The 27,180-nt window shown below is 37.1% G+C and overlaps 1 protein-coding gene across 2 annotated transcripts in view; it reads right to left on the bottom strand.

Moving 5' to 3' along the window:
- The window catches only part of pdlim2 (PDZ and LIM domain 2 (mystique)), a 63,676-nt gene extending 36,810 nt beyond the window's left edge, over positions 1 to 26,866 (bottom strand). The window contains exons 1-3 of one of the 2 annotated variants that reach the window (XM_079637436.1): positions 26,408 to 26,866; positions 8,391 to 8,522; positions 4,616 to 4,767 (exon numbers count right to left, since the gene is read on the bottom strand). In XM_079637436.1, coding sequence (XP_079493562.1) covers positions 4,616 to 4,767; positions 8,391 to 8,486 — 248 coding nt within the window. In that variant the 5' untranslated portion in view covers positions 8,487 to 8,522; positions 26,408 to 26,866. Of the gene's footprint in view, positions 1 to 4,615; positions 4,768 to 8,390; positions 8,659 to 26,284; positions 26,388 to 26,407 lie in introns of those variants that run through there. The other variant, XM_079637437.1, reaches the window with a different exon arrangement.
- Between the last annotated feature and the right edge of the window lie 314 nt (positions 26,867 to 27,180).

Genomic DNA, 27,180 nt, shown 5'->3' with positions numbered 1-27,180 from the left:
TGGTGGTCCCTCTTTTTAAGAAGGGGGAGTGGAGGGTGTGTTCCAACTACAGGGGGATCACACTTCTCAGTTCGCATTGCCGGCAGTAAGTCAGACTTGTTCCCGGTGCATGTTGGACTCCGGCAGGGCTGCCCTTTGTCGCTGGTTCTGTTCATAATTTTTATGGACAGAATTTCCAGGCTCAGCCAGGGGCCGGAGGTTGTCGGGTTTGGGGACCACACGATTTTGTCTCTGCTCTTTGCGGATGATGTTGTCGTGCTGGCCCCTTCAGACCAGGACCTTCAGCATGCACTGGGACGGTTTGCAGCCGAGTGTGAAGCGGCTGGGATGAGAATCAGCACCTCCAAATCCGAGGCCATGGTCCTCAGTCGGAAAAGGGTGGCTTGCCCACTTCAGGTTGGTGGACAGTTCCTGCCTCAAGTGGAGGAGTTAAAGTATCTTGGGGTCTTGTTCACGAGTGAGGGAAGGATGGAACGGGAGATTGACAGACAGATCGGTGCAACTTCTGCAAAAATGCGGTCGATGTACCTGTCTGTCGTGGTGAAGAAAGAGCTGACCCGCAAGGCGAAGCTCTCGATTTACAGGTCAATCTACGTTCCTACTCTCACCTATGGTCATGAGCTTTGGGTCATGACCGAAAGGACAAGATCCCAGATACAGGCGGCCAAAATTATCTTTCTCCGCTGGGTGGCTGGGCGATCCCTTAGAGATAGGGTGAGAAGCTCGGTCACTCGGGAAGAGCTCAGAGTAGAGCCACTGCTCCTCCACACCAGATGCCTCCTGGATGCCTTCCCGGGAAGGGAAGCTGGAGGGACTATGTCTCCCGGCTGGCCTGGGAACACTTTGGTGTTCCCCCGGAAGAGCTGGAGGAAGTGTCTAGGGAAAGGGAAGTCTTGGCATCTCTGCTTAGACTTCTGTCCCCGCGACCCAGCCCCGGATAAGCGGAAGAAGATGGATGGACAGCACAGTCCATCTAATCTACACTAGTGTCCATGGTTTCTGCTTTGTTAAAAATCACACTGTCAAGACACATTTATGTTCAAACACCATGTAAAAGTGAATTTTGCATAATATGTCCCCTTAAAAGACATTTTCAGAGACAGGAGAAGAGATATTCTGAGAAGAGACAGTTGCACTTGACCGTAAAAATTAACTAAAATTCTCTCAACATGCCCAACAATAAACACGTCTTAATTGAACGTAAACAGTCAAGAAAGACAGCGCATGTTTTCAGTATCAGGTGTACTGGCTCCATGCATTATGTCTTAAAGTGACAGCAGCCTAATATTCCTACTGTGTTTTAATGTTAATCAAACAACAAAAGACAAGAAAATCACACACTTCTTGACTGAATAGCTTTTGTAACTTAAATGATTAACCTTTATTTAATTTATAGTGAAGATATGCAATGTTATTTTACATTTGATTACTTTATTCAATTTCTGTACCTGAAAACTACTATTAGATACCTTATTTTATTTGTATCTTCTTGCTCTATTTATTGATTTATTTATGTTTGTACTTGTAGTTTGATTACTTGTTTTTATTTTCATTATTTTTATTTGACATAACCGAACAGTACTGAAACCATGACCCTAAAAGCGTGATAAAATCCGAACCATGAGTAATTTGAAACATTACACCCCTAATCTACACTGTACAGATACATACAGCGATACCAGCCCGACAAAGAACTTGAGGAAACGCTGTTGGAACAGCAAGGCATTACACTGACGACATTCACTTGTGCCCCGTTCAGTCCTCAGCAAAGATTGACACTCAATGACACTCATATGAGCCTCAGACTAAAGACGACTAAAACAGCTTGTCTTCTGATGCTCCTGGGCAAAGATCTACAGCATGGCTGATTTCATGCATAAATTCCCAGCAAAATTCTTAGAAACTTCGTCCATATTACAACATGGTTTCTGAAGCAACTTCTTGCAAGACGTTTATTATTTGGAAGGCGTTGCATCAGAGCGTCTTAACACACTACATGTACTGCAGCATTCTGGTCATATTTTCAACTCACTAGAGATTAAATCCTTACATAGAATCTACATAAGAATGTCACAGAAAAATGTGAGATAAAATAAGAAAAGGAAAGAAAAAAAACTATAAAACCACATGAGACAGACATCAAAGGGTCTTCACCAGCTGGAGAGTTAGCACAGGAGCCATTAATACTAGATTGTAACCCAAAGCCAAGAGTTATTCGAGACAATAAAGAGACGACGACCTCCTGACCAGTGTTGGGAGTAACAAACCAACTCTAGCAGCAATACCAACTACATTTTACAGTAATGTGAAAGTAGCTCAGATACCTTCAAAACCGTATACAGTAGCTTTTGCAGTAAAAGGTTAATTGTGTTCAGGCCTATGTTTTGTGAGAGTTTCAGTAGGTGTGCTGATAAACTGTCTGATTTGCAAGAGGAAATACTTAACGGCTTAAGGAAACTCTCATTCATGCCAACAATTCTTCAAATTCTTCAAACTGAATTCAAGACACGAGTCAATGTCCCTCCACTATTACATAATGTAGGCAAGTTTTTTGTAGATGGATTTTTCAGAAAACTAAAGGAACAAGTAGAGCAGGAAACTTCCATAACTCTGTATCTAAGTATACTAATTTGAACTTAGAGGGCAGACACACTTCCTCCAATGCTGTGGGCTACAGGAGATACACACACACACACACACAGCTAGTGTGCCATTGTCGGCCCAGTGTTGTTTCTGGCCTGGTCAGAGACATGAGGTCAGAAGGGAAAAATGTACTCACATGGACACAGGGCTCAAAGTGCATGTGTGTGAGAGAGCAAAGGTACATTTGAGGCCAGAACTTTGTTTACTGGTGTTGACATCTAAAGATGAACAAAATTGCAGACTTCGACTAGTTTTTCAGTAATCTTACTGATTAGTTGATCTAATTGAAAAGTTGACTAATTGATCTTTAGAAAGTCCTGTATAATTAGACTGGCTTTGGGTTCATCTGACCCCAATGTGTTTTAGGGGGTGTTTATGGAACTGGTGTTTAGGAGCAGTTTAATCATACGGAACAAATTTCTAGCTCCTTCAAACATTCAGTTGTTACTTAAAGGAGAACTCCTTTAAGTTTGGAGTGCTGTCAATACAGAGAACAACGATAAAAATCAGTGTTGCCTACACTGTGTTATCCTCTTTTTAAAATTTGCACCCTGTTGACTTCAATTTTGGCAAGTTTTAAACCTGCTTTTAGCCTTTTAACATCCTTGATGTGTCACTACAAGTGCCCAACCATGTGAGTGATTATTTTAGAGTGAACACGGTGAATCTGACTGCAGTAGATTTGAAAGATATGAATAAAAATTATGTTATTTCAGCCAGCGCAAATACCTGTATTTACTTCCTGTTTTCGGTCGAAGTCCAGAGTAGTCAATTGTCGAGTTCAGGCGCGTGATCATAGGTAACTAAACCTATGCGCGTGAACTCGACAATCGAGAGAGAGTTTATGGATAAGACTTTAATGTACACTTTTTATACAGTGTTTATTCCGCTCTTACAGGGATTTTCTGGAGTAACTAACGCTTGATATTTTGTGTGATGTACAATAAACTTCATTGAACTCAGTATTTTTGGCCATCATTCAGACGGGGTGCGCTACAGCAGGCTTGTACTAATAGTGGATAAAAGCCGAAGACAAATATGTTATAACCGTAATTAAACTAAACTATACCCGTTCTACCTCCATACAGCATATATTCTCTGGCTCTGTGGGCATTATTGTCAGACTCTGGGTCGAAATGAACACCACTATCCGTTTTGATATTATTCCGTAAGATGACACTGAGCTAGAGTTTGTGAGGCTCCGCCCTCTTTGCCAGCAGCAGCTGCTCATTTACATTTACAGGGATACACACTAAAACGGTGCGTTTTTCTGAGCCCCAAAAAGTGACAATTTAAACATGCTGTAAAAAATGATATGTTGGGTATTTTGAGCTAAAACTTCACATACACACTCAGACTTATTTTACATCTTGTGAAAAGGGGCATAATAAGTGCCCTTTAAAGCACTGTTTACAAGGTTACAAGAGTCTAATCAAGTGCGCTTTGAACCGCTGTGCCTGGTCAGTATGGATCAACTACAATCCCTATACTTGACATCCTGCGATGTGACATCGCAATATCGATGCTAAAACGTTAGATCGTGCAGCCCTATAAAAACATATTCAAAACTTTAATGTTCGGCACGATTAATCACGTATGAAAAATGTGCGATTAGTTAATTAAAACGTGAGTTTGGCAAGCCATTTTAGAGACTTCAGTATTCCACAATACAAGTATAGAGGAGTTATGCATGCCCAAAAGAGCTGCCTGGAGCCATTGTCAATATGGACCTGAACGAACTGAAGTCACTTTTGAATGAAAAGATTTTGATTTCGATATTTCAAAATCCAACCATCGCTGTCATTTCAGTCAAGTACTAATGAAGTCATCTTCATTTATATAGCGCTTTTAACAATGTAGATTGTTTCAAAGGTGCTTTACAGAGATAAACGTATAATTTAAGGTAACAGATTGTTTTGGCTTTAAAATTGAAAGAAAAGTAATGTAAATAAAGAAAAAAAGGGACCCTTACCTTTCTACAAGCAGTTGCAGTTGTGTCGTGCAGCTCTTGATTTTGTTTTGTGCCTCTACATTCAGCATCTCGCCAGTATTGAGCCCATTAATCTCCATGATGATGTCACTGGGCTGAAGACAGGCCATCTCTGCCTTACTGCCAGCGTTCACCTTGAGAGAGAAAAAACATTCAACCAATTGAACTCTTAGTCTGAACAGCTAATAGACCTTCAAAGAATGTAGCCCAATAAGAAGAAAGCTACTGAATTAGTGTCAATAAGGTATTCCATAATACATGCAATTATTTTTGCCAATTCTGCTCATTTATACTAAGGTAACAATATGTAACTTACCAACTCGTGGGTTGAAATATTAGTAATGTTTTTTATTGTGTATATTAATTTTTTTTATATATATTTTGTTTTATGTGTAAATTTAGTTTTAGCACCACAGACTTTACTTTTACAATATCAACCTACCAATGGGCTTACTTATAGTGGTGTTATAGTTGGCAGAATCTTAAAAACAACTCTACAAGGACTGCTGTCTATTGAGCAAAGCTTAGAATTCCCTCAAGAATCAGTCAATAAGGCCACAACCTCATTAGTAGCAAAAGAGGAAGGCAGCCTGACTCAAAACACTCAAACAGCATGGCACAGAGAGGCCTTGAGGACTGCCAGTCAGCTGTTGATGTTAGCTGAAAGCAGTAGGGCAGAGGTGCCATGTCTGAGTACCTGCTCGAGAGCCAATTAACTGTTGCTACAGAGACGCACAATGGAGCACACCTTATGTAATCAGAGTGCGCCTCGCTTCACGCGGAGCATCAATATACCAGTGGTGTAAGTATTTGAGCAAAATGTAATTAGTTACTGTACTTGAGAATCTTTTTGGCTACTTTGTCGGTTTACTGAGAATCAAAGATATTAGCATCTTACTCTCTACTTGACTACATTTTTTAATAAGTATATATACACTTTACTTCAATACATTAGTGAGGAGTAGTGCAATTACTCGTTACATTTCGCATGGCACCTTTTTGCGCAAACAGTACTTGTTGATACTCTCGTGCAGTTTGCCCTTGCTCATCCTAACTTTTCAAAAAGGCTATATTATTACTTCATTAAAGGGTAACTAAACCCTAAAACAACTTTTTTTAGTTAATGATCTGTAAGACTGGGGCTTTATTAATGCGGTTCATCGATTCAAGTAAAAAAAATTTACATTTGGGTATAAAGTGTTTTAATTCTACAATATATGGTGTAAAAACGTCTGAGTGCTGCCCTCTTCAGGTTGAACGGTGGCTACTGCAGTTGAATTTTCCTATTGGAAGTTGTGGGGCCATGAGACGTAAGAGGGTACCAACTAACCATGCCCTTGCCTACAGAGAGACGCGTCTCAGGTGCACAGTTTCAACAGCTCTGCACATCGCGTCACCAGTCTGAACCAACACTAACAAAACAGTCCACCAATGGTCAAATGGAACGCACCTTGCATGTTTGTGTACATCTCACTCCTTTTCCTGAGAAGCGTGACTGATGCACTACAAACAGAGAGAATGTATATCTCATTTATGCTTGCCCTTAGCAGAAATAGACTCCCACATTCTTAAGACTATTTGCAGTACATCCACGGCAGATAAAGACAGTGCTGATGCTTTGAAAACAAAACCAAAGGTTAAAAAAAATATATATATAAAAGTGATGTGAGCAACGCTATGCATTTTGCCACCTTCTCCTGCCTCGTCGTTATAAAGCAACAAGAGTAAAAAGCTGCTGCTTTGATGACGCAAATGAACCGCGGTTCTGACCCAAATAATATAATGTGTACACAATCCAACGTGGGTGAAGGAGAGGGGGTGCAATCGGGTTCGGACCAGGGAATTAAAGCAAGTGTGCAAGCACCCTTATATACGAGATGAGGACAAATGAGGCTAAACCTTCCAGTACAAGTAGGCTTTGACTATTTAATTTGACTAAACATATGAAGAGACCTTTCTGAAGAATATTGGTTTACTTATGCCTTCGAGCACTTTGTTGACATTTAAGAGACTGTTGAGTCGACCTTGATTTTTTGCCATTTTGAAGTTCAAATTTATTTTTATTTTAGAAAATAAACGTGATTGCTCTCCTCCTCACAAATATTGTTTTTCACCGGCATGTCTCTTGCGTGTAGAGGACTAGTGCATCTTCAAGCCTACAATGAGTACGAGTAATACTTAAGGGTACCGGTATCTGATTTTAACAGTACTTAAGACTTTTACTCAGTCACACTGGAATTAGTGACTTGTAACTTGTCATTTTCGCTGCAATTTATCTGTACTTTTACTCAAGTATGGTTTTCAGGTACTCTATGTACCTCTGGAATATACTTACCCTCAGTGTATGATGGCAAAAATTGACCTGAGAAACAGATTACCCTCATACTAAACTGCAGAATTTAAATTATGCAAAGACTGTCAGTGGTGTCAAGTATTTTTTAAAGGAATATCTAAGTCAATTGGTAGTTTTCGGGAGACAGTTTCTGAAGTGTGTCTCACGCAACCCAAATCACAACAGTGTGAAATCCTGGAGGGTCAGGAAGGGTTAGTTCAGACAAAAACAATGCAAGGAGGGGAGCACAATATTTGTGCCCATGCCAAACTCCTGCCACTATACTCTGACTTGGAAAATTGCATCAAGCAAGCATGTATGACCTGTTTACCATGATAGATAGAAAGATGTGCATTGATCAATGTTTATGTGTGCATAAAAGTCAATTAAATCTGTTCATCATATAAAGCGACCGTGTCTCTCCAGAAGACCTTTTATGATGGCTTTATGAACATTTTGAAGCGTCAAAGGTTTGGTTACCTGGACTTTCAATGGAGGGACAGAAATCTCTTAGGTTTCATAAATAAATAAAAAAGGAAAATCTTATAGGTTTGGATTGGAACAACACAAGGGTGAATAAATGACAGAATTTACATTTACTAATACTAACCCTTAAAAGCAAGTTTAAAACCGAATAATGAGAAACAATAAGGAAAATGAGAGGCACAAAATTTTGAAAGTCTCAATGTTTTAAGTGGTTTAAGTTTAAATGCAATGGTATTCTGGATTCCAGTGCAGATGTGACCAGGATATGAAATGAAAGGTTCCATTAGCTGCCTTTAATTAGAAACACTGTGGTGTATTTCTGGATCACAACATGGAATTAGTTTTGTAAAAACTGAAAAACTTTTTTTAGTTGAGAGGAACTGTTTTAATTTAATTGGAAAACTGTCCCAAAGCCCATGAAAAACAAAAATAAATGGGTTCCAGACTAGGTGGCAGAAGTACAGCGGATTCTAAACTTCTCAAATGAAAAACAGTCTTTAAAAAATGCCAGAGCCTTAAAAGCTTGAATGCAGAAAAGTGGATTGATAAACCTGTTGTGAGACTCGAATTCACATAAAAGTGTGAACCTAATGATTCATACTGTGGCTAAACCTAACTGTAGCTTAAGCTCAAAATATTTTCTATTATTCTAAAAAGAGAATGGAGAATGCCGGTAAGGAATAAGAAGGGGAAAACAATAGCTTGACCATCCGCAATGCAACACAATAACCAGGAACTTCCACTTTAATTATCCAGTTCTTGTTTGGTTGAAGTAGTCAAGGAGACAGAATGCAAAACAGTAAAACACCAGTGAATAACACAAAAAGTAAGGCATCATATCAAGGGTTTAGGTATGAATGTTCATTGCCTTGATCACTAATGCAAAAATCAAGGAGATGAACCATGTTCTCTGGACTGGTGAACAGGGAGGAAGATTACCTTGGAAACAGTTATGGCCTTCTTGAAGTCTCGCCCTCCAGATATTCTGAATCCCCAGGGAGACGGGCCAATCAAATTCACTGTAAATGGCATCATGTGACGACAGGCTGCTACACAATGCTTTCAGGAGTGCTGTGGGATGATAAAAAGGGAGTGTGAGAATAGAGGCAAAGAAAGGTGAAAAAACCCAACAGATGCAGAGACTCAGTCAAGTTTAATTTGACATCAAGCTGAAATGCCACAGATGTGTCTCATAGTTTCCACAACTCTGAGAAACTGGCTGCTGTTGAAAGGTAAACTGCTTTCACCTGTTCTTCAGAACACCTTTCATCCCTTTCCACATGACTGAAGCTCAAATCCACCGACACTGTAGCAACCAAGAACCATAGAAAGGTGCCACATGACTGACATTCCAGGAGTGTGTTGTTAAAGATGTTGCACCCATAAGGAGAGTGTGAAAGCACTCGAGTCAGTTTGAGTTTAACTCAAAAATGTAATATTGTCTTCATTATTGAGGATTAAAAATAGATATAATTTTAGCTAGGGAATGGGATGCACTAAAATTTCAGAGGCCAAAATCAGTGACCGAAACGGATGTTTAATTAGTGCTTCTCCAATAGCACATTTTGACGGTTCATGGATAAGCGACAACAGTTAAACATGTCAGCTGTGTGGACACTAGCTCTGGATTGACAATATTAATTCGGTAATGAAATGGTTTCTTATATCTAAAACCTTTTAGTCTGTTCTGTTTTCTGTTGATGTGTGAACAAAACTTCACTAAACATTTGTAGCGAGCCTGCCATTCAATAAGTAGTCTCATCTTTAAAATTTATGATTTTATTAGGAAATTCAGACAAAGGTCTTTTTGGCGATCTTTAAAATAGTGTGACAGATCACCACCTCAGCTTAAGTGGCATCACGGATCAAACCATCTCTTTACTAGTTACAGCACAAAATAAACATGTCTGAACACCAGAAGGTATGTTGAAATATATTACAACATACCGAAATTAATCATGTCTTGTGTAAATCGCTAAGTGTTTAAACCGGGGAAAGACATCAATAAAACATCTGGTAGGATATACATTGTCACTTAACGTTACATTATCCTCAAGAAAGCTATTAAATGTCAATAAACTCAGTTAGAGCATTTTTCTAAATAGGCTATATGCACTGTATTACATACTTATATTTTTACTTTACTAAAGTTAGTGAGGTCTTCATTTAATTTATGTTTGAATAAATCTAAATTATGAAAACAAGTTATTACAGTTTATTGTTTAAATTTCACAAACTGGGGTAGAAACAATTGTGAAAAACTTGATATAGAATTTTGGGGATTTGCAAATAGTTATACAAACAATTTAAATGTTTGTACAACTCTATTTTAGCAAATTATTGTTTATTATTAAAACTTTGATTATTATTTATTAGTCTTTTTTCCACTGATGAGCCATCATTATAAAGTAGTCTGACACAGCTCAAAGTAGATTTAAAATGTTAAAATAATAAATCCATTTTAGAGTTTGTTTTAAACAGATAATTAGATTCAATCCGAATTTTAAATCAAATTTAAAATGTACTTATTCACAGACATGAATGTCTACAGAGCTACAAAAATCAAGAAAAATTCATGGCACAATAAAAGTGCATTAAACCATAACAAACTTCGCAATGTTGGTAATTTTAGATCAACAAAATAATATTGCAGCTTCAGCAAACATTCATATTAAAAATTCAGCCAGCCCTAGTGTTGATTTTAGTAATCTTGAACATTCAGCGATGAGCTCTATGGAGACATGATGGTTCATAGTTCCCACTTGAATGCCAGAATGCCATTGGGACCAAAGCAGATTCTTTTCATTTACACAGCCTCATGTCGTTCCAAAACCACAAAACTTTCCTTCTTCCGTAGAACATAAAAGGATAAATTAAATTCCATGTTCGGCCAAGACTGCGCCGGTCGCTCTTCAATATGCAATGGACTACTTGCACTGAGCTTCGTGACGAGAACTTCATTTAAAACAATCATTGCATTTTTCCTATATTTCATATTTGTTTATTCTGAATATATATATATATTTAAAACATTAAATCTCAAAACATTATGGAGTCTCTTGAGCTTCATTAAACAGTCTATGTAAATGCATCTAAACCCCACTTCAAATGCAGCTTCTGTTTCCTCAAATGTAGAAAGATGCTGATTTCAATACCCATTTGATTGGAAACAGCCCTACATTAGTGTCTTATTTAATGATAAAATGTAACATGAAAGATGACATTTAATAAGGTTAGGGGGGGGGGGATCTTCTTTCTAAAGATTAAAGATGCTTTGGAAATCAATTAAAGGGGGCAAGAAAGAACTGATAGATTATTGATAAGAATATTGTTTCAGAAAAAAAGACAAAAAAAAAAAAAAACATTTACACCAAATATAAAGCACATACAGTAAGGCTTAATGTGTCGAGCCCTGCAATGGGAGTGCATTGTAGTTATAATACAGGCTTAAATTATGTTTAAGGCAGTGGTTTTCAATCAGGACCCACATTTGAAAACCACTTTTTTAAGAGATATTCTAAGAATTTTGTATGATCCCTTTAAGAATACTGAAGACTTAGTGAAGCACTGGCCTGCAGCGGCCTTCAATATCTCACAAGGTGTTGAACTATTTACCTTACAGCTAAAACATGCCTGGACGCTTCAAAAACCAAGACAAGTGACCTACTGTATGAGAATCGTATATCTTGTTAGCATATTGGCTCTGAAATGTTATCTGTAATCGTTTTACCAACCTTGTTTTTAATGCAAGAGCAGATGCAGCCATTTGTATCTTAAATGTGTGAGGCTTCTGGTTTAATGTATTGTTATAATTATAAAACATACTGGGTTTGTAGTGCAAATAACTTGCACTGCACTTTGTTATTCCTCTAGTTACTTACCTCGAGCAGTTTCTTATCTTACTTCTGTGTTGCAAAATAAGGTGGATAGCTAAATATCTCAGATTAGGAATACGCTGTAAAACTACTGTTTTAATGGGTGGGCAGATTGTTTTCTCCTTTGATACTTAACTAAGGTTTACAGCCTTTATCTCTCCCTGTCTGTCCACTTACTCACCCTGATTTGACCTTTGATAGTATCGATATTCTTATGCAACACCGATGTCTCATCAAAAGTCCCCAGTCATTAAAGGGCAGGTCCATCATACTCTTGAATGCACACAAAGTCATTTTATATTGGCCATTTATTTTGGCTATCTGATATTATACATTAGGAGTGCTATGACAAATATTTGATCACTTATCTTATACATCATAATTTTTTTCTGGAAATTCCACAGCAAAATGTTTCACATTACATAAGCATGTGTTGTTTTTTTAATTCAGCCTATACACAAAGAAGCTGACAATTTTTACTTGCATTTTTCATAAATTTGCGAACAAGTGAGCGTGCATTTTAATACCATGCATATTGATAGCGGCTCATTGATGCCCGCAAATGATAGGCCTATATACACAGTTAGTATGTATGTATGTATATATATACAGTATATGTATATGTGTGTATATATATATATATATATATATATATATATATATATATATATATATATATATATATATATATATATATATATATATATATATATATTTATTTGTATATATTTATATGTTTTTGTATATATATATAAATTTGTACAATTTAAAAGCGAAAGTGAAATAAAGATATATTTCATATAGATATATTTTCCACATCTATGTTTGTTTTATATATTTTGTGCAAATAATTAACAACATAAGTGAACCTCAAAGAACATGTCAAAATAAAAAAGACCCTAAAATATATGCGCATCACTAAATGTAATACTTTAAGAATAATAGTTACAAACTAAGAGGCAATACAACTACTCTAAAACATTTGAAACACACCTTTGTATTGTTTTTACTAACTCTTACGTGTAAAGCATTTAAGATGACTACTAATAGCATAAAGCAAATCCAGTATATTCAGCTGTAATATAATATGCATAATCTCTACCAGCTGACACCTTTGTACAGTTACACGGCATAGTGTCATACAATCTGACCTTATTGCATTTACAGTATCAACTGCATTTTGAAAGCACCACATGGTTCATTCAACCTTGATAATGATGTAATTAAAGGAGGAATTTAAAGAATTTGGACATGTAAACACAGTAGATAGGTCACCGTCTGTGTCACGCTGTCCTGAATTTAATATCAACAGAAGAAAGTGTGTGAAAGCTTGAAATTGGCTCCATTCACGGGACAAACATAAACCCACACCAAGAGCAGTCTCCCCTACCACCATGACCCAGTTGAGGCTACGGATGTCGCTGCATTCTTGGAGAGTTTGGTCCGAGGGAATGCAAATCTACCCCATCATTAGCTCTCCAGGCAATTAGCAGCCTTAACGAGGCCTCTGTCGGGGAGGATCTCTCTTAATTACTGTGGGCTCCAGAGACTCGGGCTGCTCTGCGTAGCTATTGAGTTATGATGTAATCACAGTGGAGGCGGCAGCCACATTTCCCTCCCTTCAGAACCTCAATTAATCCAACATGTTAGAGTGGATCCTCGGCTGCTCTCATTAGCACCAGCTGAACAGAACAGAACATTAAAGATTCACATAGAATCAGTGTCCTTTTATCATGTTTTTGTTTTTTGTGCACTGAATGTAGAAGACAAATTCTTATGGATTGATCTGAGAATGGCAATTCGAAATGGCATACGATTTTAAATTCGAATGATATTTACATTTATAAACTATTCTTTTCACTGTATTTTTAACCAAGTACATACGGTCTTGGTGAGCAGAAAAGACTATCAAAAACATTACAAACTCTTACCAACCCCACACATTTGAGCGGTTGTATATTTGAGTCGACCATTCGAAATTTTCGCACAAATGATTAATCAATATGTTCTATGCATTAATATAGCATCTAAACCGAGAAATGCACAAAAGTTGGTCTGACAACTGTTACCAAATGGAACTGCTGACAACTGTTGCCACAACATCCAAGATTTTGTACCTGGTTTTGAACTTTTTCCTGTTAAATTTCTCAAATCAGTCATTTTCAATCACAAAGGGAAGGAAAGGCAGGGAGGGAGAGTAACTAAGCAAGATAAAAATAGACATTGTTCAGCTGACTGGGAAAGTGAAAGTATTTGCCTCTCAAAAATAAATGGCAAGTTTAGGGGAGTCCATGTTTCCATGTGTTGGCATTTGCCAAAAGTCCATTAGTTTAAGTTTCTTTTGCTTTTCAGTGGGAGGAAATTTAAGGAGATGTGAGCACGGAAAACTGGCAAACTAGTGAACCTGTAATGCGCAGTTGTGCCATTTAAATACATAGTAACGGCACATTGGATTTAAGCTGATCCTCTTGCTGTTCTTATACAGTATTAACAGTGAAAGGAAATTGTCTTCTTAGGGCAAATTTTTGAGTATTGAGCAGCTGTTTTCTAACAACACGTCTGATTTTGTTCATGTCAGCATGGGTCCATGTAAACTAGCAGACAATACAACATTCCATCACAAACAAAAGCTCACAGGTTACGGCCATCAGAGACTGGTATTACTGGTTCAAACTGGCCGTAAATGGAATGGAGCCAACTTTCCCACATCTTTCATGTTTTCACAGACTACTCACAGTGGCCAGTGTCATGACATTTTTATTAGTGAGGTATACTGCTATAATACAAGGAGGATAAATCAAAATCCCTCAGAAGTATTAGCAGGTATTTGTTTCTATTTAAAAGCTATTGAGAGGATCGGAATGGAATGGTGATGTGGATGAATCGCGGCTTTAGAACGTTGTTGTACCAGTGATGCACTAAAATAAATTCCATACATCTCATTTTATAAATGCCATTCTTAAAATGAACATCAGAAGTAAAAAATATGCAATCCATTTGAAATGGCCAACTTAATCTAAGAAATCAAACAGTCAAATGGGATAAAGAATGCCACTGAAAAATATATGCCATGTAGTTTCCTTGCATTATGATTATTGTACATTAAACATGTTCACTTGGTCAACTAAAAATACAACAATCGATGCAGGACCAATTCATACAAACTCGATACCTTATTATGAACAGGATGCCTCAAATAAAAGCGTGTCAGTCAAGGTACACCAAGGTATTGTTGTTTGTTACCACCGTTAGCCATTTGTCCAGGTTTGAAAGTGAAAAATATCAGTACACATGGCAGGCTGTTGTTGTAAAGTAAGTTTCATTCATAATGGTTCCCTCTTTGAATTGGTATAAAATTTCATATCAGCAGGCTATTTTCCCTTATAACAAGCAAGCTACAGTATGATTGTCATATTCCAGTTTGAAAACAGATATAGCCTACAATAATGCATTTTAAACATCAACAAGAATAATTTGAATATAACCTTTGTAATAATATAAAGCAAAACATAAATGTGGAAAGAAAGTCAAATGTAAAGACTATTTTTTTTTAAGTGTTGACTTGTAGAAGCTGTCTAGTCTTTACTATTCTAACCACATGATTCTGGATAAATTGAGGAAAAAAATGTCCTTATAACAACATCTCTTACAAAAAAACATGTTTATTTTAGTAATTCGCAAAACCTCAGACTTAATTGCACACAATATAATAGGGGTTCTAACAAAATTTGAAGCAGTCAATGCAACAAACAAGTCAATCAAAAATACATGTAAAAAAAATATTTAGCTTACGCCAAGGTATGTCAGACCAAATTAAAGAAATAGTGAGGAATAGACTACTCAAACTGAAAGTGTCTGTTATAAAGTATTTTTCTACTCATATTTTCAACTTATTTTGCAATTCAATTTAAAACTCAAAGTAGCGAGTTAAGGCTTTTTTTTTTATATATACCTAAATTACAATGGCTGAAATTTCAGTGCAAAGCTCTAAGTTTCAGCCAGTGCCTGGAGGTCTGTATTCTGAACTACATCATGAAGAAATAAAAAAAATTCTAAATCAGACACTGGCCAAGGCTGAACGTTTGAATCTTACAGGACATAAGTCAAAAACATTACAACCCTTTCACATCCAAGTGAGGGGGTGTTCGAACCCATAAAGCTGCCCTTTTTTTTTTGAATGGTACGTTGGCACTCAGTTTAAATTTGAGAAGGTCAGAGGATTTCTGAGGAAAGGCTAAAGAGCTAGTGAAACATTATATAGCCAACGATAGTTTTTAGCACCTATCATTACAAAGTTAGATTGAGGATGGAGAAAGGGTAGAATCTCACAAAACCTGTCAAACATGGAGTCATATTTCACCCCAAAAATAAAACAATAAAAAATTTTCTAAAAAGAAACTAAAGCCTATTTTAGAACTAATGATGTTTTGCATTGTCAAATTCTCAGAACAAATAGGCTAAAAATACATACCGAGTGACTGAAACAATCTTTGTCATAGAATAGACTTGTTTGTTCACACTAGATTTACAGATTGAACGTCCTTCCATTTATTTTCAAGATCTGAGGTGGAATATCCATTGTTGCTTCCACTATAAAAGGTCATGCAAAATGATATTAAAACTCACATTAGACGCTTTTTAACATTAAATAAATCACATAAACAGTACCTGGGATTATCAATGTCATACTTTGTGTGTTGTTCCAGCCGCAACATAACAGAAAAAAAAAGAAAGCGTTTCTAAAAAAAAGTAGGCCTATGTATTGTTGCATATCACAGTCGGTTAGCTAAAAATCTGATTAACATGGAGATACCTTTTATCACATGTTGCTTTGTCGTGTTGCGTCTGGTTAGAACAATGGTTAGTCGCATTTAGCAGATTAGAACTGTGCAATTATATGGTTCATAATCAAGCAGCTGAGATATTATAGTAAAGTATATCTCTTTACGTGATACAGTATACTGGTAAAGTTGGATATGCTTATAGTTGTAGCAGGTTGGATTGGAAGTATTAGTTTGTTATGTGGTAATGTTGAGGGTTAAGAAACTTGGACGTTTTTTTTTTTTTTCTCAATGGTACACACTGTACATCGTTCATTAACATCTATAGTCCACTAGCATGCAAGCCAAAGTACACTGTGAGAAGGAATGAAAAACTCAATTGCTATTTTGCATTAATTAAATGAGAATCGGATTGCAAATGTTGCCAATTTTGCATAACTGTCATGAAAAGTAATGGTGCAATGCATAATCTTTTCTTTAAGCAAAATATCATTTCTTAAAAACAAATTCTGTGAGATTAATCCAGATTAGCTTGATTTCCAGATCTACTGCTGTTTTATAAATTAAAAGCACCTCGTCAAGCTTTTTTAATAATTTCCCACCCTGGCACATTTTCTCAGATGCTCAGAAATGCTTACAGAAATCCTACTCTGCTTCATTCACGGTAAAAAACGAAGTGACCAGACAGTAAGGTCAGCCAGGAAGCTCTCAGACTCTAAAAAGAAACAAATAAGGCTGAAACATAAATTAACTATATATTCAATGTAAGCATCATAATGCTTTAAGAAAAGTCTGGACGCCTGGTTCTGCAGTGATTACTGCTTCTGCTTATGGCCTACAGTCATCAAACTATCCAAGATGCTTCAAACTGTTTTGCAAAAAAAAGGTTTCTCATCTCATGTTATTATAATGCTCTCCCAAATATCTTGTTTAAACAAGTTAAATTAGTGCTAAGTTCAGCCAAGGCAATTGTCATGCACTGCGATGTGCACACATTTACCCTGAGGTACATCTCTGGCATTTAATAAAAAAAAAATTGTGACATGGTAAATAAAGCATGATTATTTTATTTTCACAATGGAAACACCTTAAGTGACTCATGGGCTAAAAAGCAGTTCTCCAAGAGTAACGGGAAAAGATGCCAATTTCAGTATTTGGATCTGTGGGAAAGTTATTACATCGGAATAGGAAGCAGTTATATAACAGTTTTGATTCAATGAAGTGAATGTCTTCAGTGGGTGCTTGAGTGCCTGTGCGAGGCTCTATTCCTAAACTTTGTCCTCATTTGACTGGTTATTTTGGATTACAATTACGGTTAACAATTCTGGTGGAAGATGTGAAAGAATTCCGGTACAACAATAAATGACGATATGATCAAAATTAGATGTGGCATGGTGTATTAGCGTGCGCACGCACGCACGCACGGACACACGCACGCACGCACGCACGCACACACGCACGCACATAAAATAGCCAGGATTTTTCTCAATGATTACAGAGGATTAAAATATGTACTGTACACTACACGCACACACACTTCATATTTGTAGTCAAACTCATTCACACTTGTCTCAGACTGATATTACTACTAATTGGGTTCATTTCACTGGGTCGGAGAGCAGTTTGCATACATTTTGGCTTTTAAATGGACTTTAGAACAAATCATATTCAGACCATCTCAGGAAGTGGACAGTTTTTCTAATATTGAAAACATTGCTTTTGGCAGAAAAACTTTAAAGACTTTAATAAGTCCCCCACAATTGAACATGAACAAAGTTCAGCATTAATAATGTTTTCTTAATTAAATTAAGAAAAATAACTTTATAAATTATTTTAATTACAGACCTGCTTCTCAGTCCAACTTCAACAATGTTCACTAATTTATTACATTTGACAGTCATGTAATGGGGAATAAAGACTGTCAATAAGTAGTTTTATTTTGCATTTGATTACATTTTTCAATTCCTAAATGTTGATTTGATATTGCTGTTTTTGTGATAGAACAGAAAAAAAATACAATCTATAGGACAAATCCTGTATTTATTACTGACTGTTTACGTGTACTGAATAATTACTGGAAAAAAATGAAGCAATGTTTATTTGAGAATTATTAGATGCTACAAGTACAAGCCATTATTTATTAAAGTTTAACTTAATACTATTAGTTATTGGCATTGATGTGAAATTGGTATCAAGAGTTGTGAAATAGTGTGAAACTACACACTCCCATCACCACAGACTCATGTGACTTTTCAAAGTCACACTTGCACTACAATACATTTAGACATTTGGCAAATGGTTTTATCCAAAGCAATAGTATACATTGCTAGCATCTTTACCTTGCAATACCTTGCATTGCTAGCACCTTTAAACAATGTGACCAGGGTGTGTTCTGAGTTTGAAATTACTCTACAGACGTAGGAAATATTTAGTATTACAATCAAAAAGATTCAAAGAATGAGCAGTACAGTAGCAAATCCATACACTGATTCTATTCTCGCATCACACACCAACCCTACTGAACATACTGTGCTTTTTCTCACATGATCCACTCCCATGAGTGAGCTTAACAGTCACACCTGCCTAACACACACCCAGTCAGTACAGCAGCGCACTAATGCCACAGCAACACAACACCTCCCCAATCTGGTGAAAAAAAGCCAAAATTAATCATTCCTCACATTTTATCACATTCAATGTCAGTGAGTCAACTCTGCTACCTTCCATCTTAATGATGTAGAAACATCAAACAGGGTACAACAACGTGGACAAGAAAAGATTGCAAAGGGCGTTGGGTGGGGACGAACAATAGAAGACATGACCTCAGTCTGAATAATGGACGGTGTGTTGGTATTTGAAAATTTCACTAATGAATCATTACAATTCCACATTCCAGTATCGGATAATTACTGTGAGTTGTCGATTTTTGGTTGCTTAAAGGATTCACTCCTCGGCTGTTGTGTTTGGCTGTCATAGAAACAGAACAAGAAAGATGTTATGATCATGACTCAAGACCAGGAGGTATTCACAAGCTCTACGTTCTGACAAGTATGATACATTCTTACCCACAGGCCACAAAGTCACAAAAAGCTTGGAAAGAAAAAAATAGAAAAGAAAATTAGTTAATAGGCTACAATGGTGGTCCTTTGCTTTACAAGACATAGCATAATGTAAGACTGTCACGACAGCAACGTTTCAGTAGTTTATACCAAAACCTATATACCAACAAGTAAATATTATACCAATACAGTCAAATGTCACACTTCTTGATATAACAAAATCAAATAAATAAATATATATCAGGGCTGGGCAAAACATTTTTTTTTTCGATTAATCAATTTTTAATATGTAGTCAATACAAAATATAGACAGTAATTATAGAATCTTAAATCTCAATCCAGATCCATTGTGCAGGTTTCTTCTTTAAAGGGGTGGTTCGGGATTTTGGACATCGGACCTCATTTTCAAGTTAGCCTAGTTGTTATTCATCAGTGGAGACAGTTTTCAAAAATGTTCATCCAGTCCTTCCAGTTGCTTAGTTCGCCGATGCTAGGCTAGCGCGAGTCAACGGTATAAGCTAGCCTGCCATTAAAAACTGTTTTACCCACTCCACAGTACACCAAAAGCAAATAAATTATAACGCCAGACTGTCGATGTAAATGTCTATTGAGAGAATAATGTTAGAAATCAAACTACCGGTTCTCTTACATCTCAATGATCGCATTACATTTACAGGAACTAGTTTCTCAGCAGCGGCGGAATTTTACTTTGCTCCGGTTAGTAGTACTGCGCCGAAAAGTAAACACAGAACAGAAGCGCGCACTACAGACGGGACGTCTAGCTAGCTAGTAGTAGCCATGAACAACGATATTGAAAAACATTTGATTGTAAACTAAGGAATTGGCAACATGGTGATTCGTTGTGCATTTCGAAATTGTAAAAATAAACCAAATAGATGGTCATGCAAAAAGTTTCCACAAATTTCCATTGAGAGATCCAGAAAGGAACCAACTGTGACTTCTTTCTGCTGGCTTGGACAACGAGACACCGGCAGAGACTATTAAAGTTGCGAATTTGTAGTGATTATTTTAGACCAGACGACTTTGAAAACCCCCATCATCGAAACGTTCATAAGTCACTGACAAGGAATGCAGTTTCAGCCGTCTTTCCATATGCACCAACAGCAGATGAACAGGTAATAACTTTTGTCAGGCTACTAAAGCTATCTATGAAGCTAGTCCCTTTCATAACTGATAGAATGACAATGACAACGTTAGTGGAGATAACGTTACAGTTCAATTTATGCCCTTTTAGCATTCATCTCGATTAGTTCTTCGTCTGTGTATTCCGGCTCATACATGTACAGTTCGTTGATTAAAACACATTCCTCGTCTCCAAAGTCTGAAACATTGGCATGGCTTTCAAACGTGGCCATAGTCCTATGTTGATTTCTTAGTGAAATATCCTCTGCTTCTGTAGTGATGAGTGTCAGCGGCAGGTAAACACACTTGCGTCATGTGGAGACTCTCTCGGTTGCCTAGGTAACTTAATATCACTCCGCCGCTGCTGTAGACTGTGCTAATAAATACAGGGAACAAAGTATAACTCTTGCAATGCAATGAAAGGGTAGTTTGATTTCTAACATTATTCTCTCAATAGACATTTACATCGACAGTCTGGCGTTATAATTTATTTGCTTTTGGTGTACTGTGGAGTGGGTAAAACAGTTTTAAATGGCAGGCTAGCTTATACCGTTGACTCGCGCTAGCCTAGCATCGGCGAACTAAGCAACTGGAAGGACTGGATGAACATTTTTGAAAACTGTCTCCACTGATGAATAACAACTAGGCTAACTTGAAAATGAGGTCCGATGTCCAAAATCCTGAACCACCCCTTTAAGCTGTCCAAACTCTGTCATAAGGAAGGGATTGCAATGATTTATATATATGCAGACACAGCCATGAGTTCAGATCATCTGATTCTGAATGGACTCAATAGCAATGATAGGCAGTGGTTAAACTGCCGTGACTCTTTTTGCAGAGGAAGTGGTAAGAGGAGACCAAGTTTTTGGTAAAGTATGGCTGGAATAGAGCATAAGTTCAATTACAGAAAACACAGGGTAGATTTTTCCCTGAAGAGAGAAACTGTGGTGGTGCAGACAGACACGCCATCATTATGACTACCATATTATCCTGTTCACTGACTTTAAATAAGAACATAGCCTTTTAACTGCTACAAAACAGAGACGCAGCACACAGGAAATGTGGTAAGAGACAGACAACCAGCAACAAGATACCACATTGTGCGCACAAACAACTGAGTACTAGAAATGAGAAACACAACCACTCTCCATCATGCAGAGTGTGATCTTCAGTGAGTGCATCTTTTTTTGCCCTTGTACGGAGATGGTTTGGGCGTATATTATGCTAATAACTGTGCACCCTCATTAAAGATGCAGTCACTCATACTTAACTTCACAGTTAAGAGGAAATGCAAGCTCATGCAAAGAAGTGTCTCGTCTTCGAAAGTTCAAGTATGATGCAATTGCGACTTGCAAATTCATACAGAAAGGTGATGTTTAGTCAATGAGAATCTAAATCTCAAACATTTACCCTGATTGAAGGCAAAGTAGATGGTATATTTTCACATTTGGAATTTATTATTTGTGATTTATTACAAAATATCCCTAGAGTGAGATGTGATATATCCTGTTGTCAAATTCCTTGCAAACTTTATTTGCTCAAAGCATATGTGTGAACGCACCTTTGTATAATTTAGATCATTCATTCATTCCTTTAGAACAAGGCTTAAAGACAAATTTGTGCCTGTGCACCTCCTTGCGCGAGAAACTTCTCTTAGTCTGCACATACAGTATAAGAAAAGACAATTATGAATTGAAAAAGGTTTCTTTCATCATCAACAGCTGATAACAGATCATATCAGAGTGTGCCATTTCCTTTCTATTCGAACAAATGGTGCAAATTCTTGCTCAACCAGAGAGAGACAAGAAATTTTAGTCCCAAGTCTAGGTCTGCCCCACCAGATTAAATGTATAATAAATATTATTTATATTACCTCTAATGAAGTCTTATTGGTAGAAATATGCCAGTTGCTATTTTAAGTTTACTCTGTATGGTTACTTCTCGTTTTATTTTAGCACTACTGACTGAGCTATTTTAGCATTTATGCATCACCAGTTGTATTGATATTTTGAATTAGCTAGTATATTTATATTTTCCATTCTTATTTAGTTTATTTTTCATAAAATAATTTTTATTTGTTTTAGATTTTTGTTACTATTAAATATAGCAGTTTATAAATATATAAGGTCTGCAAAGTTTTAAAGAACAAAGTACACAACGTTATTGTTTCTTAAAGTTATTATCTCCTAAAAGAACGAACTGATTCTGAACTGCCGAAAGTTCCAGTCTTAGTTCCTGTTACATACCTACGTAACACAATGTAACAAATTTGCATAATGCCAGCCAATGCTCTTCATTGGCTGCTGGTAAACGTCTACTTTGACCCAACCTAATACACTAGTTGGAGCTGAGGCCTGGAAGAGCTTGGTTCATGTTGTCGAAATGTCAAGAAATCACCGTTTTCAGCGCTGGGGGAATCCACTTTCCTCACATTTCAAAAGGATAAGGATTGACGCTGAAATTGATACTGATTAAAAACAACACCATTGTTCCTGTTTGTATCACTGTATTGTATGATTCACTGAGAAAGCCTCCGGAGCAGAAATTCAGGTTTGGTAATGGGCGTTTCGTTTCTGATATGCGCTGTAAGTGGTAGACCAATCATAACTAACTGGACTGTCTGACCAATCAGAGCAGAGTAGGTTCACGAAAGGGAGGGGTTTCAAAGTACATCAAAGTACCGCGATTAGAGCAGACGGCTCCTTGTGCTTTTCATATAAACTTCCCTCGTCCACTTCACGAAGTGGAACTCACTTCAAAATGGCGGCAGGGATTCCCCCGAGGGGAAGTGCTTAGGGAAGTTCGCTAGTGCGTGTCTAAAAGTGGACTGGAATGCACGCTGCACAGACCGATCGGTGAATGACATCAAAGTACAGCGAGACCGCTTCAAAAGCACAAGGAGCCGTCTGCTCTCTAATCATGCTCGTGGTACTTTGATGTCATTCACCGATCGGTCTGTGCAGTGTCGGTTCAAGTCGAACAAGCCTTAAGGCTGCGTTTCAGTCCACTTTTAGACAGGCACTTGCGAACTTCCCTAAGCACTTCCCCTCGGGGGAATCCCTGCCACCATTTTGAAGTGAGTTCCACTTCGTGAAGTTTATATGGACAGACCCTCCTGCCCTCAATTTTGACAGTCTACTTTATATGTACACTTCAGGCAGCTCCATATACCACAATGCAACATGATTGTGACATCACCGCGTAAATTAATCGCAATATGCATTGACGTCACAATCGTGTTGCATTGTGGTATATGGAGCTGCCTGAAGTGTACATATGAAGTAGACTCGCTCCCTCTGTCAAAATCGAGGGAATGAGGGTCTGTCCATATAAACTTCAATCGTTCACTTCACGAAATGGAACGGGCTTCAAAATGGCGGCAGGGATTCCCAGAGGGGAAGTGCTTAGGGAAGCTCGCAAGTGCGTGTCTAAAAGTGGACAGGAACGCAGCCAGAGACTGTCACTGCATCCGAAATCGCATACTTAGTTCCTACTGTATAGTAGGCGAAATCGCATACTTCCTACTGTATAGTAGGCGAAAAACAGTATGTGACAAAAGTAGTAGGCTATGTCCGAATTCACAGTACTCATAAAAGAGAAGGCAGAAAATACACGGATGATCTACTACTTCCGTCAAAGATTCTAAAGTGGACACTTTACTATCCCATGAGATCATATGCGACGTAACTGATGCATGGCAAGCATGGCGGATGTAGTAGGTCCGAATTACATTCATACTATGGAACTAGGGCTGTGCGATATTGAAGAAAAATGCGATATGCGATAACTCCTCAAATAATGCGATATTCGATATGCGATACGATAATGCTTAAAGTGTGTCAAATAAACTTAAATTATCTTTAAAATATATTTAAAATGATATAACCTACATGTGTTTCACATTCTTTTTATGACTAGAAAACATCCTTATAACTTCTGAAAGTGAACATCAGTGTTTTACTGTAGCATAAGAAGTGTTATTTTAACATCAGTGTAAACCACAGGGGTTCAGGTTATCCTACATTAGGTTTATATAATAAAAGATACTGAATCATAAAATGTAAAAATAAAACATTGCTTAGTTTTCACTGTATGAATTAAATATATCCTGATATTTATTAAAGCTAAAAAAAACTTTGTCTTTTGTTCATGACCCCATTTATTGCATGCTGTTGCGATATGCATATTGCGATATATGCATTTGTGATATTTCGATAAATTCGATATATTGTGCAGCCCTATATGGAACATACTTTTTTAGCTGTTTTGAAGTAATAAAGCACCTACTCAAGAGAGTATGTACAATTTCGGACGCAGCCTGAATCTTCAAACAAACCGTAAAGTTTTTTTGTAAAATGACTGTAAAGTGTTTCCAGAAAAAAATTAAGAACTTTTAAAATAGCATAATTGGGGCCCTTTAAGGTTTAATTTATTTTTATTTTTAATGCTTCAACTTAAACTTGTTCCAGATAGTGGCCAAGGTTAAGTTTCTTTAATTTATCTTTTTATTTTTACTTTAAGAAAAATGTTTAACGATAATCCTGAGACTGAAATTTAGACTATTGTTTGCAGAACCAATAATTTCCGTGCCAAAAAAAGTACAATGAATTGAAATGTAGACAAAACAAATGAATGAGAAGAATGTGTGTTTTAGGTGATGGAAATTGGGTAAAGCGGAGTAACAGAGAGGGAGAAGGTAAAATCGAGGGATGACAGAAGAATTGCACAGGTGGAGACAATAGAGAGGTACAAAAGCACTTCCAATGGGTTGGTCATGTGAATACAGAAACATGTCTGGCTTTTTCCCCCATCCATTCAAAAGCACTGCTCAGTCATCATTCACATTCAGTGCCCAGCCTCAAAACTGCTTTCTGCTCACTTTAAACCTACAGAGAGCTGTGTTATATCAACAATACAACAGCAGCTGGTAGAAACTGGTGATTTTTTTTTTATACAACTTCTGATAAGCCAGACATCTATATTCATTTCTGAGGCTATACTGTACCATGCGCCTTTGGACAGTGTTGATGCCTGATGTGTTAAGCTGTAACCCTTCACATTATTCTGCATAACTGAATACAAATTATTCCAGTCTATCCTGGGGTAAAACCTCAACCAGAATACAAGAAAATACATATCCTCAAAATAGTAAAAACAACTTGTGTACATAAACTAGTTTCTTATCGCTGTCAATTGAAGAAATTATGTCTCAAAACCAAATGAGCTGCCTGACAACATTTTTGGTATCATAGGCACAACAAATTAAATGTTCAAATGCAGTGCACACTGACATACAGAATCTCATAATGTTTATCACACCAAAAATAATAATAATATATATATATTGTCTCTCTTTACTACTGTCTCAAATCCGAGTCCATTATAACGCAACACGTTTTAAAGCTTTAGATGGAATAACATCTGGTTTCTAAACTCAACTCCTTGGTCATGTTCAAAGTGTAGTGTGTCCCAACACTAGTGTGATCACAATCCATTAGGACCTCCACCTCCAATTAACTTAAGTCTAATGTGTTCTCTTTGGTCTTTGTGAGAGCATAGTTTGCAAGACAAAAGAAACGTTTGAACCCTCTACTTGTATCTATTTATTAAGTCTGGCTAGTTTAAATCTCATTAAATGTACAGTATAGTTTTTGTCTAATTTTGAAGTTTTTAAAAATCTGCTTCAAAAATATACACACAAACCGTAAAGTATCCCATTGAAAATGGGCTTTTGAGTGATGGAGAACTACATGCTCTACTCTGAATCAAGCTGCAGTGTTACAGCTGTTGTGTCGATTTACATGGCACATTAGACGCAATTCATCACTTAAACGAGCTGAAACATTCAGTTTTTCGACAATTTCTAGGTAGGATAGTTAGACTTTTCAAGAAAAAACTCTGGATGCAATAAAACAGTTGCGTTGCAGCAGTAGTAACAGTGAAAGAGGATGCTGAACTGATGCCACGTTTCTCACCTGAAGTAGGCTACGCAAATGCACATGAATATAGGTAGCACTTCTAAAAAAAATTAAAAGTACAACATAATAACGGTATATGTCTGATAAACTTGAAGACCTTAAGGTAAAAAATGCGCTTACCTGGTAAAGAGTAGTCGCACTGTGAGGAGTGTAATCACAACGCGGGGTTTGACACCTGTGCGGATGACGTCAAAACCACGCACGCGTTCTGTGTGAGCGCGGATAATCGCCGCTCTTCTTGCACAGTCTCACTCAGTCAGTTTCCTAATGCAGAACTGATTGAGACACTCTCAGCGAGTCAGTTTTTAGGCTGTGCACTCCATGTGACCAAATTCTCACACCGCCCAGGTTTTTTTTTTTTTTTTTTTTTTTTTTAACTTTTACCAAGAATGTTTCCGCTGTAGAGATGATGATGAAGCATATCATGCGCGCGGTCCACACTCACACATGCCACGTGTTGCTGTCAAAATAAAGGCTGGGGGTGGGCACGCGGGGGTGGCACGCGGGGCGGGTCGAGTAGGTGGGACGAAACAGAAATATTATTTTAAAAGCAATTATTATGAGACTCCGTGCTAGTGCGCCACCTGCTGATGATGATAACTAATGTGCCTTATTCTCTGTTTAAAATACAATTATTTTATATCTTATAAACATTTAGAATTAAAATTATAAAGTCTCCTTATACTATATGCAGAATATATAACTATAAATATGTGTATATACAAATATAATATTACAAATATTTATATATTAAATAAATGCTGTTTTTTTTGTAACTTTTTATTAATCAAAGAATTCTAAAAACAAGTAGCCTATCATAAAAAATATTAAGCAGCACAACTGTTTAGAAACTGTTAGAACTAACGTTGATAATAAATCACCATATTAGAATG

Source organism: Phoxinus phoxinus, assembly GCF_949152265.1.
Source record: "Phoxinus phoxinus genome assembly, chromosome: 15".
NCBI lineage: Eukaryota > Metazoa > Chordata > Actinopteri > Cypriniformes > Leuciscidae > Phoxinus > Phoxinus phoxinus.
Note: the sequence above shows the minus strand (reverse complement) of the source record. Positions and strands in the feature narration are given on the sequence as shown.